Source organism: Emys orbicularis, chromosome 1, assembly GCF_028017835.1.
Source record: "Emys orbicularis isolate rEmyOrb1 chromosome 1, rEmyOrb1.hap1, whole genome shotgun sequence".
NCBI lineage: Eukaryota > Metazoa > Chordata > Testudines > Emydidae > Emys > Emys orbicularis.
Genome location: NC_088683.1, coordinates 321429713 through 321449421, shown reverse-complemented (window position 1 = coordinate 321449421; position 19709 = coordinate 321429713). Strand labels below are relative to the sequence as shown.

Sequence of the window (19709 nt, the reverse complement as noted above, 5' to 3'; positions counted from 1 at the left end):
AAAGAGATTGCACTTCAGTACTTGTATGAGGTGAACTGAAAAATACAATTTCTTTTGTTTATCATTTTTACAGTGCAAATATTTGTAATTAAAATCATAATATAAAGTAAGCACTGTACACTTTGTATTCTCTGTTGTAATAGAAATCAATATATTTGAAAATGTAGAATAACATCCAAAAATATTTAATAAGTTTCAATTGGCATTCTATTGTTTAACAGTGCGATTAATCACGACTAATTTTTTTAATCACAGTTAATTTTTTTTAGTTAACCGTGTGAGTTAACTGCGATTAATCAACAGCCCTAATGTCAATAGCTTTAAACTTTCTATTATTTTTAGTATACATTGGGAATGAACTTTTCCACACATACCACTTCTGCAGAAATGGGCCTTCCTCAGAAACCACATTCCATCTGGCCTAAGAAGTCAGAATTGTCAACTCAGTAACATTAGGGTTACCATTCGTCCGGATTCCCCCGGACATGTCTGGCTTTTAGAGTTAAAAGTAGCGTCCGGGGGGAATTTGTAAATGTCCGGACTTCCCCCCCCCGCAGAGCACGCGCTGCTGACAGGGCAGCCGGACGGATGGTGCCACTTACATGGGGCTCCGACAGCCAGAGAGAGCCCCTCCTCCACTTCCCCCTCCTCTCCCCTGCAGCTGAGAGCACTCCCTCCCTCCCTGCATTCGCAGATCACCAGCCGGCCGTTCGCACCGGCAGTCTGGAGCTCCTCCCCCTACTCCTCCTCCCGGCACGCTGGTCTGAGAGGCAGAGTAAGGGGGCCAGGGGGTCGGAGAAGGGGCAGGGAGGTTCTGGAGGGAGCAGTCAAGAGACAGGGAGGGGTCGGGCGTTCGGGGGGGGCTTTCTGGGGGTGGGGGTGTGGATAAGGTTTTGGGCAGTCAGGGTACAGGTAGGGGGTAGGATCCTGGGGGGGGGCAGTTAGGGTGGGGGGTCTCAGGAGGGGGCAGTTAGGGGACAAGGAACAGGGAGGCTTAGGTAGGGGGTGGGGTTCTGGAGGGCAGTTAGGAGCAGGGGTCCCAGGAGGGGTAGTCAGGGGACAAGGAGCGGGGGGGGGCTGTCAGGGGGCAGGGGTGGGGAGAGGGATCGGAGCAGTCAGGGGACAGGGAGCAGAGGGGTTTAGATGGGTCAGGAGTTCTGGGGGGGGGCTGTCAGGGGGTGGGGAGTGGTTGGATGGGGCGTGGGAGTCCCGGGGGTCTGTCTGGGGGTGGGGGTGTGGATAAGGGTTGGGGCAGTCAGGGGGCAGGTAGGGGGTAGGGTCCTAGGGGGCCAGTTAGGATGGGGGGAGGGTCTCAGGAGGGGGCAGTCAGGGAACAAGGAGCAGGGAGGCTTAGGTAGGGGGTGGAGTCCTGGGGGGCAGTTAGGTTCAGGGGTCCCAGGAGGGGGCAGTCAGGGGACAAGGAGCAGGGGGAGGGTTGGGGGTCCTGAGGGGGGGGAAGTGGGAGGGAGTGGAAGGGGCAGGGGCGGGGCTAGGGCAGGACTGGGGCGGGGCTCCTCCCGTCCTCTTTTTTGCTTGCTGAAATATGATAACCCTAAGTAACATACATGAGATCCAGTCTGCTGAGGGCCTTAAATGTCAACTATCAACTTACAGTCAGTCCACACACCAGCAGTCTGATAATGCAGAAAGCAAAGTAGTGTCCTGGCAAAATCTTTTCTGCCAAGACATGTTAACAGATCTGCATCTTTGTCAACCCAGTATGAAGAAAAGGAAGGCAGCAGAATTGGATTAGTGCAAAGGGATGCATTAGGGTCACAAGTTCAAAGTAGCCACATTCTCAAAACAAAACCAGCTTTGAGCTGATTTGACAAAAAGCCTTCTAATATCAGCCACAGATCAAGGGCTTCACACTGGCGGCATGTTACACTAACTAATGCGAAATGCTATTCACATTACACCTCCTACTTAAACCAATAGGCATAATTTTGATTGTTAGAATTTCCTCTCTTTCACTTCTTTATGTGTAATTGCATATCTAATACATAACTGTGACTTTGACCTGTGCTTGAACAGCAATTTTATATGTTCATTTCTTTGCTTTCAACTATTTCAAAAATTTTCCATATTGTTCCTATGCACTCCATGTGCGAATGTGCACACCATTAACAGATGGGATTTCATCATTTGAGAACCTCTTGGCTAATAATGTTCTTAGAGTATTTGTCTGGGTCATAGCTTGTGTTACCTGTTTTGGAAATCTTTTTGTCATTGGAATGAGATCATTTATCAGAGCTGAAAACAAGATGCACACCACGTCTATCAAAATGTTGTGTTGTAAGTATATATTAGTGGTATTATTTTTAAATCAGACAGACCGTTGTACTATGTACATTAGAGTATTCAACCATTTACATTATAGATAAAAATATAAGCAATGCATTAACTTCAAAATATTAGTAAACTTTGCTATTTTTGTCCCATTTTCCAATATTCTAAATATAAGCAGAAAGTTGCTTTTAACCCTTAAATTCAAATGGTCAAGATGTATAAGAAGAGTCTATGCAGCCTAATGGTTTCACTTTATTAATTTTACTGTTAATTTTACATCCAAGAAAACAGAAAGGTTAACCAGTGCTAGACTGGCTATTGCATGCATTTTGTGATGTGCCATGCCATCTTATTCTTCTCAGTTTTGGCACCAGCAACTAGTAAACTTCACTGTGGTTTAAAAATTCCATGTTCATAATTAGCCAGAAAATTATATTGACTCCAAATTAATGCACCATATTTTGTCTAACAATAATTTTGGAATTAAGAGCCTGCATTTGAACAATATTAACACAGGGCCAAATTTAGATCTGCTATAAACAAGTGCAACTTCTTTAAAGTCAATTTATACTGGCTTCCGTTTATAAAATGAGTGTGTGATGCTGCCCTCTTCTAGACTATAGAGAGGATATGGAATCTGATTCTACTTCCAGGCTAAGAGAATTCTCCCTTGGCTCAAGTAGTACTAGCTTGTAGTTTCATCTCCCTATCTGTATGTGATTTTCAAATGAGAGGTGTCAGTTACCTGCAGTTCATAGATTTACTACAGTGCCATAACCCAGTATTCATGGCATGATCTCAGACTAGGGTGACCAGATGTCCCGATTTTATAGAGACAGTCCCGATTTTTGGGTCTTTTTCTTATACAGGCTCCTATTACCTCCCACCCCCTGTCCCAGTTTTTCACACTTGCTGTCTGCTCACCCTATCTCAGCCACTTCCATCAAATTCATTCTGATGCCACAAACTCTGGGTTAAATTACATTACTGCATATGTCAGCCAGGATCTGGCCAATTCTAAGATATTTTTAGTATATAAATCTTTAAATTTCATAACTATTTTTAATAAACTGTGAAATTTTCTTTTTAAATAGGTGCTGATTGTCTGATGGGTGTGTACTTCTTCTCCATTGAAGTCTTTGACATTAAATACTGTGGACAATATAAAAAATATGCTGTGCTGTGGATGGAGAGCTTACCATGTCATATCATGGGTTTCCTGGCCATGTTTTCTACAGAGGTCTCTGTCTTGTTGTTGACATATCTGACTTTGGAAAAATATTTAGTAATTGTCTTTCCCTTCAGTAATATCCGACCAGGAAAGCATCAGACAATAATAATCCTTGTATCCATATGGTTTATTGATTTGTAATAGCAATAATCTCATTTTGGGATGAGGATTTTTTTGGAAATTTTTATGGGAAAAATGGAGTTTGTTTCCCACTTTATTCTGATCAAACAGAAGAAATTAGAGGCAAGGGGTATTCTCTTGGGATTTTTCTTGGTAAGTTTAATATTTTCATACATCTTTATTACTTGTTTCTCTTATTGCACTACAAAAAGTGATTTCCAGACTACAGAAAACTCATGTATAGTAGATATATTTTTACAGTGGTCCCAATGATTGTTCGCAGGCTTCCTGCTTCTGAAGTACTTAATTTTTTTTTCCTGCTAGTTTTTGTGTCTTTTACTAGTTGCTCTTCAAATTCCTTTTTGGCCTGTCTACTTATACTTTTACACATGACTTGCCAGAGTTTATGTTCCTTTTTTATTTTCCTCAATATGATTTGACCTCCTATTTTTCAAAGATGTCTTTTTGTCTCTACCTGCCTCTTTTACTCTGTTGTTTAGCCATTGTGGCATTTTTCTGGTCATCTTACTGTTGTTTTTTTATTTGGGATATATTTATAGTTTGAGCCTCTGTTATGGTGTTTTTAGTTTCCATGCAGCTTGCAGGCATTTCCCTCTTGTGATCATTCCTTTTAATTTCCATTTAACTAGCCTCCTCATTTTTGTGTAATTCCTCTTTAAGAAGTTAAATGCTACTCTGGTGGGTTTCTTCTATATTCCCTCACTTACAGGGATGTTAAATTTAATTAAATTATGCTCACTATTACCGAACAGTTCAGCTATATTCACCTCTTGATCCAGAACCTGTGCTCCACATAGGAATTGCCTCTCCCCTTGTGGGTTCTAGGACTAGCTGCTCCAAGAAGCAGTCATAAATGGTGTCTAGAAATTTTATCTCTGCATCCCATCCTGAGGTTACATGCACTCAGTCAATATGGGGATAGTTGAAATCCCCCATTTTTATTGGGGTTTCTGTTTATTTAGCCTCTGTAATTTCCATGAGCATTTCACAGTCACCATCCTGGTCAGGTAGTCAGTGGCATATTCCTACTGCTAAACTCTTCTTATTCAAGCATGGAATTTCTATTCATAGAGATTCTATGGTACTGTTTGATTCAAGATTTTTACTATATTTCAATCTATATTTTATTTCACATATAGTGCCACTCCAACACCAGTGCAACCTATTCGGTCATTTCTGTATATTTTATACCCTGGTCTTACTGTGTCCCATTGAGAATCATTGTATCAGCAAGTTTCTGTAATGCCCATTATATCAATATCCTCATTTAATATCAGGGACTCAAGTTCACCCATCTTAGTATTTAGACTTTGTAAAATTTGTCACTATTTAGTTGTCTGCCTTCATGTGATGTAATTGAATGGGACTCCTTTTTGTTTGACTGTTTCTCTTCAGTTCCTACTTGTACTTTATCAACTTCTATCCTCTCCTCTTTATTAAGATATAGATTATCCCCTTTAATAAATCCTCCCTTAAGGGATGTGTCTGTTCAAACCATGTGCTCCTCTGCACCTGTCAGCTTTCCTCCAGTTCTGACTTTAAAAACCCCTCTATGACCTTTTTAATTTTACAAGCCTGCAATCCGGTTCCATTTTAGTTTAGATGGAGCCCAACCTTCCTATAAAGACTCCTCCTTTACTAAAAGGTTCTCCAGTCCCTAATAAACCTAAATCCCTCCTCTGAACACCATCGCCTCATCCACGCATTGAGACCCTGAAGTTCTGCCTGTATAACTGGCCCTGCATGGGGAACTGGAAGCATTTTCCAGAATGCTACCAAGGAGGTCCTGAATTTTAATCACTTACTTAGCAGACTAAATTTGGCCTCCAGGACCTCTCCTCTACCTTTCTACCTAATGTACCATGACCACTGTCTGCTCCCAGCACTGCATATAAGTCTGTCTAGATGTTTCGAGAAGTCTGCAATCTTTGCACCTGGCAGACAATTCACCATGCAGTTCTTCCAGTCATCACACATCCAACTATCTATATTTCTAATAATCAAATCCCCCATTACTATTACCTGTCTTTTCCTAATAACATGGGGCCCCTCCCCCAGAGAAGTATCCTTAGTATTCCTGCACAATAATGGGGGCCCCTCTCCCTGGAGAGGTATCCTCTGTGTTCCTCTACAAGAGGATTTTTATCCAAGTCCACTTTACAGTCCACAAGTAGGAGTTGCATGCATATCAGCAAGGGAGGTTTAGGCTGGACATTAGGAAAAAGTTCCTAACTGTCAGGGTGGTTAAACACTGGAATAAATTGCCTAGGGAGGTTGTGGAATCTCCATCTCTGGAGATATTTAAGAGTAGGTTAGATAAATGTCTATCAGGGATGGTCTAGACAGTATTTGGTCCTGCCATGCGGGCAGGGGACAGGACTCGATGACCTCTCGAGGTCCCTTCCAGCCCTAGAATCTATGAATCTATGACTCAGCTGGCATGATTTGGTGCTAACTCTTGCAACATTTTCTTGTCTCTCTTTATGTGCAGCTCTGCTCCCTCCATGCCGTTTGCTGCAAGAGAGGAGCACATGGCCCTTGTGGAGGCGGGTTGGATTTCTGTAATTACACCCTATGTTTGTAACATATACCTATATTTGTTAATATATAGGTCATACTATGGAACAATAACTTTTAAATAAAGAGGTTCAATGGAAAGACTGAAAATAGTTGTTTATGAGAAGTCTTACACAGGAGGCAATTGAGGAGAACAAACAAAGTCTTATTAATGTATTTGTAATGAATTTATTATTGTCAAATTTTAATATCAATAAAATATTTATAAGAAATCATCCTCCACAAAAGAATTTTGATAGCCTCCTATTAAGCACTGAAAACAATATTGGATTCTTGATTCTTTAAAAAGGGATTGGGGGGGACAATCTAAAATAAACCCCAAAATTTGCAAACAGTGTTTGTGGATGGAATAATTGAAACATGTGAATCAGCAACCTCTGAATTTTTCTTTTTTAATGAGCCAGTCCTACTGTGAATGCAGCAAAAATAAAAGTATATCTAAAACAGGTCCTATTTCTACAACCCTGGTCATGCAAGTAGTCCTTACTCAACAGAATAGTCCCATGTATGTCAATGGGATATTCTGTATGAGTACAGACTGTTCACATAATACAGTAAAGTTTGTAGACTGGGACTCTAGTGAGTCCCAAGTAAAAATGACTAAGGCTCTGATTCAGCAAAGTATTTATATATGTGCATTGCTCATGTACTTAAAGTGATCATATACAAACCAGTGGGGCTACTTATGTAGCTAATGTTACACACCGCTTTAGAATCTTGCTGAACTGGGGCCTAAAACAAAAACAAAAATTATCTCTTCATTTGCCTGAGCTTGCACTAAAACCTCCTTGGAAGAGATCAAGATCTCGCAAAAAGGTCATTCTCTCAGTTCCAGGAAAACTGCCTCAAACCAAAATCTTTAAACTGAATAGTTTAGTGTAGCAAGAACACAGAAGAGAGCTATCTTCCCTCACCAACAACTGCTGTGTCATTTTATATTTACAGCTCATAACATTTGCAGTGAACATGGAAATGCAGTATTTCCCAAATCAGTGCTAAGTATAATGGGTTTTTCAGCAGGATGCCTCATCACAGAAGATTTCCATCATTCATATTTTGGTTCTGTTTTCGAAAAAAGAGGCGAGGCCTTCTTTGCGAGCTCATACCTGCCAAGTGGCATTGCCTGAAGCTTTTTTTTCTTTTCTTTTAACTGAATAGGGGATTGCTACATGAGTTTAATGTAGTCTTTGGAAAGTTTATTGCCCTCACACTTGTGGCTCAGGAGTGTTTCTGGACAAACATCAACCCTATATTTTTGTTTATAGTTATTTTTTGCCTGTTTTGCTAAAAGAAAACCTGGGAACAGTGACCAAGAGACAAAAATTGGGGATAATTGTTAAATATAAATATTTTGGCAGTGTATAAATGTGGCTTAGGGAATGTGGGGCAGAGGGAAGACAGTGTGCCAAGAGTTTGACTAATGCTCAGTCTTTGGCATGGTGGTGTGTATTCCATACTAGAGTTTTTATTTAGTTTTTTTATGGCTGCTTATTCCCAGTTCAATTTATAGCCTAGCTAGGGAAATGGTTCCTCAGATTCTCTGTGTTAATCTTATATGACTGCTATTTTCTGCTATTATACTGCACCTAAGTTATCTGCTTTTGTAATTTGATGGTTTGATCCATTATGATCCCCAGTGAGGACTAGGTTGAATGGTGGTTGGGGATACCTGATTTTACTAATTTATAAAGTGGAAAGGTTTCAAAAGATTTGGAACCATCATGTTGTGCATACGGTGCAGCTATGTACAGGAAAGGCCCTAAGCCTTTGCCAGCCTGGGCAGAAAGCGTTTTCTGCACCCCATGGAGCAGCAAAACAAACAAATAAAATGACCAGCTGGCACAGCGATATGGCACCCGCCTGGAAATTGGTGCCCAGACTGACTCCCCTGCTTGCTGGCCCCTAGAATTGGCCATGGCTATATAATTGAATTATCTTATTATTGTTAGCCGTGTCCCCGCCCCCACTTCTTTCCCTCCTTTTGTTTGTTACATTCACTTGTGTCTTGTATAAAATTAGATTCTACACTCTTCACAGAATGGACCATGTCTTCCTATGTGTATATGTGAGGTGGCAGTTTGCAGATGATACAAAATTACTCTAGATCAGAGGGTCCCCAAACTGTGGGGTGTACACCTCTAGGGGGGCACAGAGGAAAGTTCAGGGGGGCGCAGCTGGGGCCTGGTTCAGCCCTTATGGGGAATGGGAAGGGAGCACCACCCAGCTCTGCTCCTGGCCCTGGCCGGTCCTGGCCCCAACTCCAGCTGCCAGCCTCGCACCCAGGGCTCCGCTCCCGGCACCACACCCGGGGCCCCAGCTACCAACCCTGTGCCCAGAGATCCATGCCCGAGGCCCCAGCTGTCTGGCCTGCACCCAGGGATCTGCTCCCCACCACGGCTCCCAACCCCGTAGCCGAGGCCCCGGCTGCCGGCCTCAGCCCCGCTCCCGCTCCCGCTCCCGCTCCCGCCCCCTGCTGTGGCTCCAGCCTCAGCCCCCTTACCCCATCTGCATCTTCCAATCCTGGAGCCACGGCCCCACTCCTGGCTCAGGGTGGGGGGCACAGAGAAGGGTAAGGGGGGGCACGAGGTAAAAAGGGTGGGGACCACTGCTCTAGATAGTTAAGTCCAAAGCCGACTGCGAAGAGTTACAAAGGGATCTCACAAAACTGGGTGACTGAGAACAAAATGGAAGATGAAATTCAATGTTGATAAATGCAAAGTAAAGCACATTGGAAAACATAATCCCAACTATACATACAAAATGATGGGGTCTAAATTAGCTGTTACCACTGAAGAAAGAGATCTTGGAGCCATCATGGATAGTTCTCTGAAAACATCCACTCAATGTGCAGCAGCAGCAGCTGTCAAAAAAAGCTAACAAAATGTTAGAAAGCATTAGGAAAGGGCTAGATAATAAGACAGAAAATATCTTAATGCCACTATATAAATACATGGTACACCCATATCTGGAATAATATGTGCAGTTCTGGTCACCCCATCTCAAAAAAATATATTAGAATTGGGAAGAGTGCAGAGAAGGGCATCAAAATGAGGAGATTAAAAAGATTGAAACTGTTCAGCTCAGAAAAGAGATGACTGACAGGGTACATGATAGAGGTCTACAAAATCATGAATGGTGTGGAGAAATAGACTAGGGAATTGTTATTTATCCCTTTGCATAACACAAAGGGGGTCACCCAATAGAATTAATAGACAGAATAACAAATACTTCTTCACACAACACACACTCAATCTGTGAAACTCATTGCCATGGGACTTTGTGATGGCTAAAAATATAACTGAGTTAAGAAAACATCTAGATATGTTCACGGAGGATAGGTCCATCAATGGCTATTAGCCAAGATTGTCAGGGATGCAACCCCATGCTCTGCTTGTCCCTAAACCTCTGACTGGCAGAAACTGAGGCTGGATGACAGTGGATGGACCACTCGATCAATTACCCTGTTCTGTTCCTTCCCGCTGAAACATCTGGCACTGACCAATTGGAAGACAGGATACTGTGCTAGACGGACCATTGGTCTCACCCAGTATAGCTATTTTTATGTTCTTATGTTCTTAACAAAACCTGCATTGATTGCACCGGAAGAGCCATGAAGGCCAGCATTCCAGCAGATTGTACCACTATGGGCACAGGGGCTTATGGCAATGATATTTTGAGTGGTATCCTGAGTTCCTTATACACCATCACAAATCTATACACACACCCAAGAGTAATACATGTCTCATGTTTGCATCAGTAGCCAACCATATGGGGATAAGCTGAGTCCCTCTTTACAGTTGCCTTAGAGCAATGTTTAAACATGGTTCTGACTAAACTGTATTATAACACTGTTTGTCAGGGACAAATGAAAATTTGGGCTATAGCTTGGTTGTGAAATCATGTTTTTGAAAAATAGTCTAAACTGATTTGGGCCCCATCCAGACCAGCTACTCAGCAAAACTGTGTTATAAGAAGATTAGCAACAAGTGGACCAGAATTCTGTTTTTGGTTGCATTGTTGTAAATCCAGAGCAGCTCCCTTTTTTGAGAACAGAATTTGGCCCATTGCTAAAAGTCCACTTCTTAAACACAGATATGAAGCTAGTGTAGACTGGCTTTTAGAAACAAGTTGCAAATCCTGTTTTGTGCACATTCCTCTTGCAGTAATTTGTGGTGTGTTTTTGAACAGATCTGAGGTAGCTGTTCTGGGGCTAGTACAAGTATCAGCTGGGTTTGGCCCTTTCACAGTCACTATGCCATTATTTCATCGATATGCAGGATTCCTGCAGATACTTTGTGTTCCAGCCTTATTGGAGCATATCTAGTCAGGGGCTCAGACCTCTGGGAAATTCTGGAAGCTATCTGTTTCTATAGTAAGTTACTACAGAATCCTTCATTTTACACTATGTAACAGAGGGGAGTACATGTACATAAGAAGGCTTTGTGACAGCAGAAAATATATAGGACATACTTCTAACAATAAAAAGCTATCTGCAGTGATGAATATTTATAATAAAGTTAGAAAGGAAGAAAGAATATAAAAATGGTGGGAGACAAGGAAGATACGAGGATATCCCTTTTATAGGATTTCCTGTTTTTGAATCTTCTGTTTTTCCCAACAGGTGTGAACCTACTAGCATTCATCATAATAGTGTTTTCATATGTCAGTATGTTTTACTCCATTCAAAAAACTGCCCTTCAGACATCAGAAGTAAGAAGCAACATTCACGTGGATGCTTCTATGTACTTCATACCAAAAGAAAATGCTGATTATCTTCTAAAGTTCTGTATTTCATTGTGATTTTTTCTAGGCACTGTCACTTTCTGGATAGTGATATTTATTCTGCCAATAAACAGTGCCTTGAACCCAATTCTCTACACTCTCACCACCACTTTCTTTAAGGAGAAGTTAAAGCAGTTACTGCAGAAACATCGAAGGAGGTCGGTTTTCAAAAATGACAGAAAAAGCTTGGCTACTTCAATAGTATGGACAGATGATTCCTTAATTCATGCCTCCTCTCTTAGACTTGGATTTTTAAACAAATAACTTTTGGGGGCTGAGTCAATAAGTTAATTTACGAATGATGGTTTCTCAGCAAGAGCATGAGACTTGGAAGTACCAGAATTAGTTATGTTAATCTTTTTGAGATTCATTTTGAAATGTCTTTGTCATTACCATCTTTGTATTCATCTTCCTGTAAGATAAAATGACAGCTGTTGCTTTTATCATTTCAGTTTCATGTAAAGGTTTCAGTGCAAGCACACTGTGTGTTGGGGCTGAAAATAATGAGGCATTTTCATTATTCATCCCACTCCCCATGAAGCCCTAATTCCTGATGGAATGGCAGAGACTAAATGAGCTTGTCCTTACAGACACTAAGTGGGGGGGGGAGGGAAGAGATGAATTGGAGTAGGCATTAAATTTTACACCCTGAAATGTTTTAGACAGTATTATAAGGTTTGAGGTCATGCAGTAATCCTATTGTCATCAGGAAAATTGGAAGCAGAACTGGTCTAAAATGACAGTGCAGCTGTGACTTTTCAGCACTGACTCTCGAGGTCAAGATTAGGTACAATTCAGAGGGTAATGAGAGGTTGGAACCTGAATTTAAAAAGGCAACCACTGCATTTAGTCAGTAGCCATCTAAGGGTAGGATTGCCATTGGCCACTTCCGAAGGGATCACCAGATGACAATATGTCCTCTCAAATTTCTACTTCAGTGTACTCCCTTAGAAATACTGCAAAAGCGATTCATGCCAGTACAGTACTGCCGTGAAGCAGTGCCAAGCAGGCAAAAATCTGGTGCCACAGCTCATATAGCTAGGCCCCTCTTGTCTCAAGCTACAGTTAATGTGCACTAACCCAGAAGCCACATGGCTTTTTTTTTTTAATTTGCCAAGTGGTGTCCATACTTTCACTCACTTCAATTTCTAAAGAATTTCTAAAGTGATTTTTGACAATTATACTAGTAATTTCCCATTATTGTCTCTGTAACATTGAATAGATATAGATGAAGGAGTCTCCAAAAGTACTTTGCCTCAGTGAGATTGCACTGTACGTTGCATGGTGTGAGTCTGGCTAATATTTCTCACCATGGGCCAAATAGATTGCTGAGCAGGGTGTCAGCATACTTCCTATGTGCCACGTATGTTCTAGTTAAAGTCCTGTGGGACTTATGTAACATATAGGCTTTATGCTTGCTCTCTGCACAGAGATTAATTTCTTTTAGCCCATAAGGTAACCAATCAATCACATCGGACATCAGAGTGTTATTTTTATTTTTTTTAATAAGCCAGGGGCTAAAAGTAAAATGAAACTGAGTTAACCTGCCCCTCCCCACTGTTCAAAGATAGAGCTAAGTAGGCCCCATACTTTTTTGTTTTGTTTTTTTGTTGGTTTGTTTTGTTAAGTGCTCTCTAGAGCTGAAATCATTTGTGATGGGACACCGTTTCTGCCCAGCCTGCTTCAGGTTCCCCCACGAAGAGCTGACAATCACTGAGAGCTGGGTGGAACCTCAAGAGACTGACATGCAGAGGTCACAGCAGAGAGGCAGGTGGCAGCAGAAGGTGACCAATAAACAGCTGGCGAGGGCAACCAGCAGAGCAGCAAGCAAGCGGCTGGTGGGGCGGCCAGCAGAGCGATGAGCGGCTGGCGAGGCAGCCAGCGGAATGGGGGCTGGTGGGGCGGCCAGCAGAGCGATGAGCGCCTGGCGAGGCAGCCAGCGGAATGGCGGCTGGTGGGGCGGCCAGCAGAGCAATGAGCGGCTGGCGAGGCAGCCGGCGGAATGGCGGCTGGTGGGGCGGCCAGCAGAGCGATGAGCGGCTGGCGAGGCAGCCAGCGGAATGGGGGCTGGTGGGGCGGCCAGCAGAGCGATGAGCGCCTGGCGAGGCAGCCAGCGGAATGGCGGCTGGTGGGGCGGCCAGCAGAGCAATGAGCGGCTGGCGAGGCAGCCGGCGGAATGGCGGCTGGTGGGGCGGCCAGCAGAGCGATGAGCGGCTGGTGAGGCAGCCAGCGGAATGGGGGCTGGTGGGGCGGCCAGCAGAGCGATGAGCGGCTGGCGAGGCAGCCAGCGGAATGGGGGCTGGTGGGGCGGCCAGCAGAGCGATGAGCGGCTGGCGAGGCAGCCAGCGGAATGGCGGCTGGTGGGGCGGCCAGCTAGAGCAATGAGCGGCTGGCGAGGCAGCCAGCGGAATGGCGGCTGGTGGGGCGGCCAGCAGAGCGATGAGCGGCTGGCGAGGCAGCCAGCGGAATGGCGGCTGGTGGGGCGGCCAGCTAGAGCAATGAGCGGCTGGCGAGGCAGCCAGCGGAATGGGGGCTGGTGGGGCGGCCAGCAGAGCGATGAGCGGCTGGCGAGGCAGCCAGCGGAATGGGGGCTGGTGGGGCGGCCAGCAGAGCGATGAGCGGCTGGCGAGGCAGCCAGCGGAATGGCGGCTGGTGGGGCGGCCAGCAGAGCAATGAGCGGCTGGCGAGGCAGCCAGCGGAATGGCGGCTGGTGGGGCGGCCAGCAGAGCGATGAGCGGCTGGCGAGGCAGCCAGCGGAATGGGGGCTGGTGGGGCGGCCAGCAGAGCGATGAGCGGCTGGCGAGGCAGCCAGCGGAATGGGGGCTGGTGGGGCGGCCAGCAGAGCGATGAGCGGCTGGCGAGGCAGCCAGCGGAATGGCGGCTGGTGGGGCGGCCAGCAGAGCAATGAGCGGCTGGCGAGGCAGCCAGCGGAATGGCGGCTGGTGGGGCGGCCAGCAGAGCGATGAGCGGCTGGCGAGGCAGCCAGCGGAATGGCGGCTGGTGGGGCGGCCAGCAGAGCGATGAGCGGCTGGCGAGGCAGCCAGCGGAATGGGGGCTGGTGGGGCGGCCAGCAGAGCGATGAGCGGCTGGCGAGGCAGCCAGCGGAATGGCGGCTGGTGGGGCGGCCAGCAGAGCGATGAGCGGCTGGCGAGGCAGCCAGCGGAATGGGGGCTGGTGGGGCGGCCAGCAGAGCGATGAGCGGCTGGCGAGGCAGCCAGCGGAATGGCGGCTGGTGGGGCGGCCAGCAGAGCGATGAGCGGCTGGCGAGGCAGCCAGCGGAATGGCGGCTGGTGGGGCGGCCAGCTAGAGCAAGAGCTCAGATGGCAGAGCAAGCAAAGTGTCTTCTTCACTGGGTGGGAGGTGAACTCACGTAGATGCACCTCTGAACCCTGAGTCCTCACTGACCACGGACAACCACTGTGAGTGGGGTGTGATGAGGGAGCAGAGAGGGGCACAGAAAAGGAACTTTTGGTTGTAGAACTCAAGAACATGAAGCAGAAGACACAGCCCCATGCACTCTGGGGTGGGTGACCTGCTCACAGTTTTATGATTATGAATCCAGCTTGTGGCATTTTCCCTAATTAATGTCAGGTGACTTCCCTCCTTTCATTAAACGTTTCTTTTCTACACTCAGACTCTGTGCTTGCGAGTGGGGAAGTATTGCCTCTCAGAGGTGCCCAGGGGTGGTGTGTAATTTTCCCAAGTTATTGGGTGGGGGCTTGAGCTGGTTCTGAGTTGTATCGTTGAAAAGGAATCCCTAGATATTGAACCCAGCCCTGGTTGCTGCCAGCTCCACCAGGCAGAAGGGCTACAACAGCAATGCGCTATATCAACCGGCAAGGGATACTAAGATCATCCCCACTCTGTCAGGAAGCCATACTTCTATGGGAATGCTGCATTCTGCACCAGATCACACTGGTAGCTCTGCACCTTCCTGATCTTCAGAACACACTTAAAGTTGCATTTTTCAGGAACATAACTACAACGTTAAGTGAGGAGTTACTGTACAGTAATTGCAAATCATTGGAAGGACCTCAGTCCATTGGTTAGAATGCTCCCATTAGTATAAGTTCATAGTCCAGAGGCTGGAGCAGGATAGAGGCAAAATGAAGGGGATTCCAGGGCCTTTTATATCTTCTGCCATGTGGAGGGAAACCCATTGTTTTAAACAAAAACCTCAGCACAGCTAGTGGAAAATTACAGGTAAAAGATGGGAATTTGGAGTCAGATAGGCAAGTCACATGTTCGTGCCCAATTTCGCTCAGTCATTGCAGGAAGCCATTACCTATACTCCAGACAGCACGTTTACAGGACAGTCCACTCAGGGTAAATGAGTGTCTCCCATGGTCCATTGTGAGTTAAGTGTCCTTTTGATGGGCCACTCAATTTGAATAGTCCCTCCAAGATGTGCTGGATAACTACTTTGTTAGTTACCCCAGGAGCAAACATTTGAAATACAGGTATAGAGCCAATACTCATAACTTCAAATACAAAAATGATACATGTATACAGATAGCATAATCATAACAAGCAAATCATAACCTTTTCATAGACATCTTACATGCCACATTTTGTACAAGATATGTTGCAAATATATAATAGTGGTTGCAACAATGATCGATATAGTCATATTTTAATCAGATAACATCACAATCCACTATAGGCTTGTTCTTAAGTTTAGACGGTAGCCTTCTTCCCTCTTTGGTCTTCTGCTCTTGTTGTGAGTAATGCAGAAATCATGCTCTTCCCTTGATGTGAGACTATTTTTTCTTCATAAAGTTAAAGGAAATCCTGTTATACCCGAAGTGCGGGGGGAGGGGGAGAGTGAGTAATGAGGCCCCCCCCTTGTAAACCTGCTGGACTTAGGTCCTATTTCAGTTGAGATAAGAGTTACATATTTTTAAGTGATTCTTGATCAATTTTGATCACTTTATTCCTTTTTCTCTGTCTGTTCCCCACATCATATTTATTTTTTTCTTTTCCTGGTCTGCCTTATCCTGTATCCTTCCTCCTCCCCCCCCCCCCCCCCGATGTCCCTGGGGTGATGAAGGGAACCCAGATATACCTTTCCTAGACCTGGAATTAATAATGGCCCAAGCAATGACACTGTCCAGGTGCCTGACAAAAAGATATATTTGATCTAAGCACTCTTTATGGCTAATATTACAAATTGTGTTTCCTGGACCACCACCCAATAAAGAGAAAAAAAATTATCACTCATCTAAAAATACTGAAAGCAGATATTAACTTCCTACAGGAAACCCCACTTAATGACTCAGAGGCAGAGAAATTTAAGAGGGGCTGGATGGGGTAGAGGGGTTTAACAATTTCTCCTCTGCAGCCAAAGGTGTAGTAGTGCTATTATTTAACAAAAGACTCAATTTTCAAATTCTAGCTGTAAATGAAAGAGGCGGAAGATAGGTGGTGGGAGTTGTTGTTGTTTTTTTATTTGGTTTAGTTTGGTTTGGTTTTTTTGCTGATGAAGGCTAATATCTCTGACTCAATATATACATACCCTAATTACTATGTATAGACCTGTGATGGGGTGTTCACCCCCACACAAGGCAGAGCAGGTTAAAGTAGGTTTAATTAACCTGAAAGGATACACCTGGGGGAGAGCCGGCGCTTGAGAGGCTGATTGCAGATGGAGCCCAGCTGAGAAGAAACAGATGGGGCTGGTATAAAGCCAGGAAGGTAGCAGCACAAAGAGGCTTCAGGGGAAGTAATCTGCAATCATTCTGTGAGGGGGGGGGAAAAAAAAAAAAAGGGGGCGGAAGAGGGGTCTACAGAGTTTAAGTAGTCTGCAGTCACTCCCTGGCAAGAGGGAGTTTAAGCTAGTTAACCTGGGGAAGGGGGAGCTGGAACCCATAGGAAGGAGACCAAGGAAAGAACAATGGGGTCTGAGAGAAAGCAGACCCCAGTTGCTATGTATAGGGTCCCTGAACTGGAATCTGGAGTAGAGGAAGGGGCCTGGGCTCCCCTACCACGCAATGGAGCAGAAAGCTGCCTGGGACAGTCATCCAATGGGACTTCGATATCCTGAAAAGGGAGGATTATAGTGACTTGGCTGAAGGGCCAAGCAACAAAGAGAGCACCCTGAGTTCTAGAGAGAGGGGGGGGCAACAGGGCACATGAACGAGTGACAGAAGGGGGAGTCAGACCTAGAAGGAGCAAATTCTCATAGCAGCAGGAGGGGGTGCCCTAGTGGTGAGTAAACCCCATGATGGGACCCTATAAAGATCCAATTTTTTTAAAATATTTTTTTCCAGATTAATTAATATCCCAGATTAATAACAGCATAGCAGGATACTTTAATGAGGTGTTGGACCCTTTTTTAGACAAACCAGGCCAGCCACAATCTATACAATCACATGCTAGAAACATGATAAAAGATGATATGGAAGAACTGGGGTTAAAAGGTGTATGGTGAATGCAAAACCCTACAATGATTTTTTTTCCCCTCCCCACATTCTACTTGCTCACAAATAGATTTCTTCCTCATTTCTACGAATCTATTGGGTTCAGTGTTTAATAATGAAATCAGGTCTATCATGATATCTGAGAACGCACCCGAGATATTACATTTTCCCTTCCTGAGACAAATGGGACTTGTGAAAGGTGGAGACTGAACTCCTCTTCTGAAAGATAAACACTTTCAGAACTATGTTGCAGAAGAAATGTTTTTTTTCTTCAAAACAAATGATGCATCAGGAATATCCCAGATCACCCAATAGGATATACTAACTCTTTTTTTTTTTTTTTTTTTTTTTTAAAGGAATAGGATCATTTCTGATGTCAGTGGGTAGGAAGAGGGCTAGCCATGCTTGGCTCCTGGAATTAACTGAACAACTTAAAGTTAAGGATTTAGAATGTAAAAACTACCCCTCTTCTCCCCCCCACCACCAAAAAAAAACTTTAAAAAATGAATTAATCATCAGTATAGAGTGAACAAAGTGACTTCAGCACAAGCTGAATTTGCTCTTTTTAGACTCAGACATACTGGGAGTTGAGGGGGAGAGAGAGTGGGAAAAGTTCTCTCATACTGATTAAAAGCAAGAGGTCAAAGGTTTCAAATAGTATCACTCCAATCTGAACAAAGGCAGGTTATTACTAATCAGAAAGAGATCAGTGATCTTTTTTTTTTTTTTTTTTTTTATTTTATTTTTTTGAAATTCTACTGGGCTCTTTACACTATAATTCATCACCTGTCCCAGAAGAATTGAATAATTTTGTTAAAACTCTTAATCTCCCACAAATCTCAGAAGAGCAGCATGCCAGGCTGGCCTCTTCCTTGCAATCACAAAAAATAATCAGTTATGAAGGAAATGAGTCCAGGCAAGACCCATGGCCCTGTTAGAATTCTATCAAAGTTTCAAAGAAATTCTGGCTCCTAAGCTGATATACATTGATGAAGATGCCTTAAAGAAAAGTATTGTACCTCCTACTATGAGGGAAGCCCTAATTACTGTATTAAACTGGGTAAGGATGTGCAAAAGTGTAATCACTATAGATCTATCTCTTTAATCAATACTGATTTAAAAATACTTTCAAACATATTGGCCAAGAGGTGTGAAAAAGTAACCATATCACTCAATCAGCCCAGTTAGGTGGGATTTATTTTTAAAAGGCCCGGTTCAGATAACACACATCAATTGGGCTATACCTATACTACTGTTTAGGCTGGCATAATTTACGCCGCTCAGGGATGTGAATTAAACCACCCCCCAAGCAACTGAAGTTACGCTGGCATAAAAGCTCATGTGCACACCGCTATGTTGGCGGGAGAGCTTCTCCCGCTGATGTAACTTCTGCTTGCAGAGATGGTTTTATTCTGCCGACAGGAGAGCTCTCTCCCGTCAGCATAGTGTGTCTTCACCACATGCATTGCAGCGGCTCAGCTGCATCAGTACAGCTGTGCTGCTGCAGCACTATATGTGTAAACATAGCCTTAATGGTTATGGTATTCTGTCAACTCTCTAGAAATTCCTCATTTCCTTCAATGCAGAGACAGCCTTTGACAGAATGTCTGGGAATATCTGTTTCTTACCCTGTATAAATTTGGGCTGGGGAAAATCCTTTATTTCATGGATAACCTGTAGTATTCCAATCCCAACTCTCTCTAATAGCACAGCATCCTCTCACCCCATCTGAACTGGGGAATCAGATAGGGATGTCCCCTCTCTCCCTCCTATTGAATCTAGCATAGCCACTTGCAATACTATTTAAGGAACACCAAGGTATTCCAGGGATCAAATCAGGGACTCAGACAAAAATCCTTCTACAGTATATGCAGATGACATCTTCCTATTTATTAAAGATCCGGATCAGTCTGTTCCAAATATCCTACAAACAATAGATAACTTTGGTAAATTCTCTGGCTACGACATAAATTGGGATAAGTTGGAAACAATGATAGATCTCACCGGATTTGGTTGGAAGTGGTTACCCTAACAGGACATTTAGATGGCAGCAGACAAATGGCAGATGACTGTTGTTGGTGGTTTTTTTGTTTTTTGTTTTTGCCAAGATGCCAGGATAAGTTTAACCTAGCCCCATTAATCATGCAGTTAGCAAACAATTTAAATAGATGGCAGGCACTAGCTCTCTCCCTTTGGGGAAAAATAAAGAATGTTCTTCCCAGGATCCTTTTTATTCTGAATTCCCTCCCTATCCATAGTCCGCCCTTTTA

At 44.2% G+C, this 19709-nt stretch overlaps 1 protein-coding gene across 1 annotated transcript in view; it reads left to right on the top strand.

The window, feature by feature from the left end:
• The window catches only part of RXFP2 (relaxin family peptide receptor 2), a 55599-nt gene extending 44315 nt beyond the window's left edge, over window positions 1–11284 (top strand). Inside the window, 4 exon segments of the mRNA XM_065397574.1 lie at window positions 2066–2295; window positions 3384–3650; window positions 3653–3793; window positions 10860–11284. Coding sequence (XP_065253646.1) covers window positions 2066–2295; window positions 3384–3650; window positions 3653–3793; window positions 10860–11284 — 1063 coding nt within the window.
• Window positions 11285–19709: the final 8425 nt, after the last annotated feature.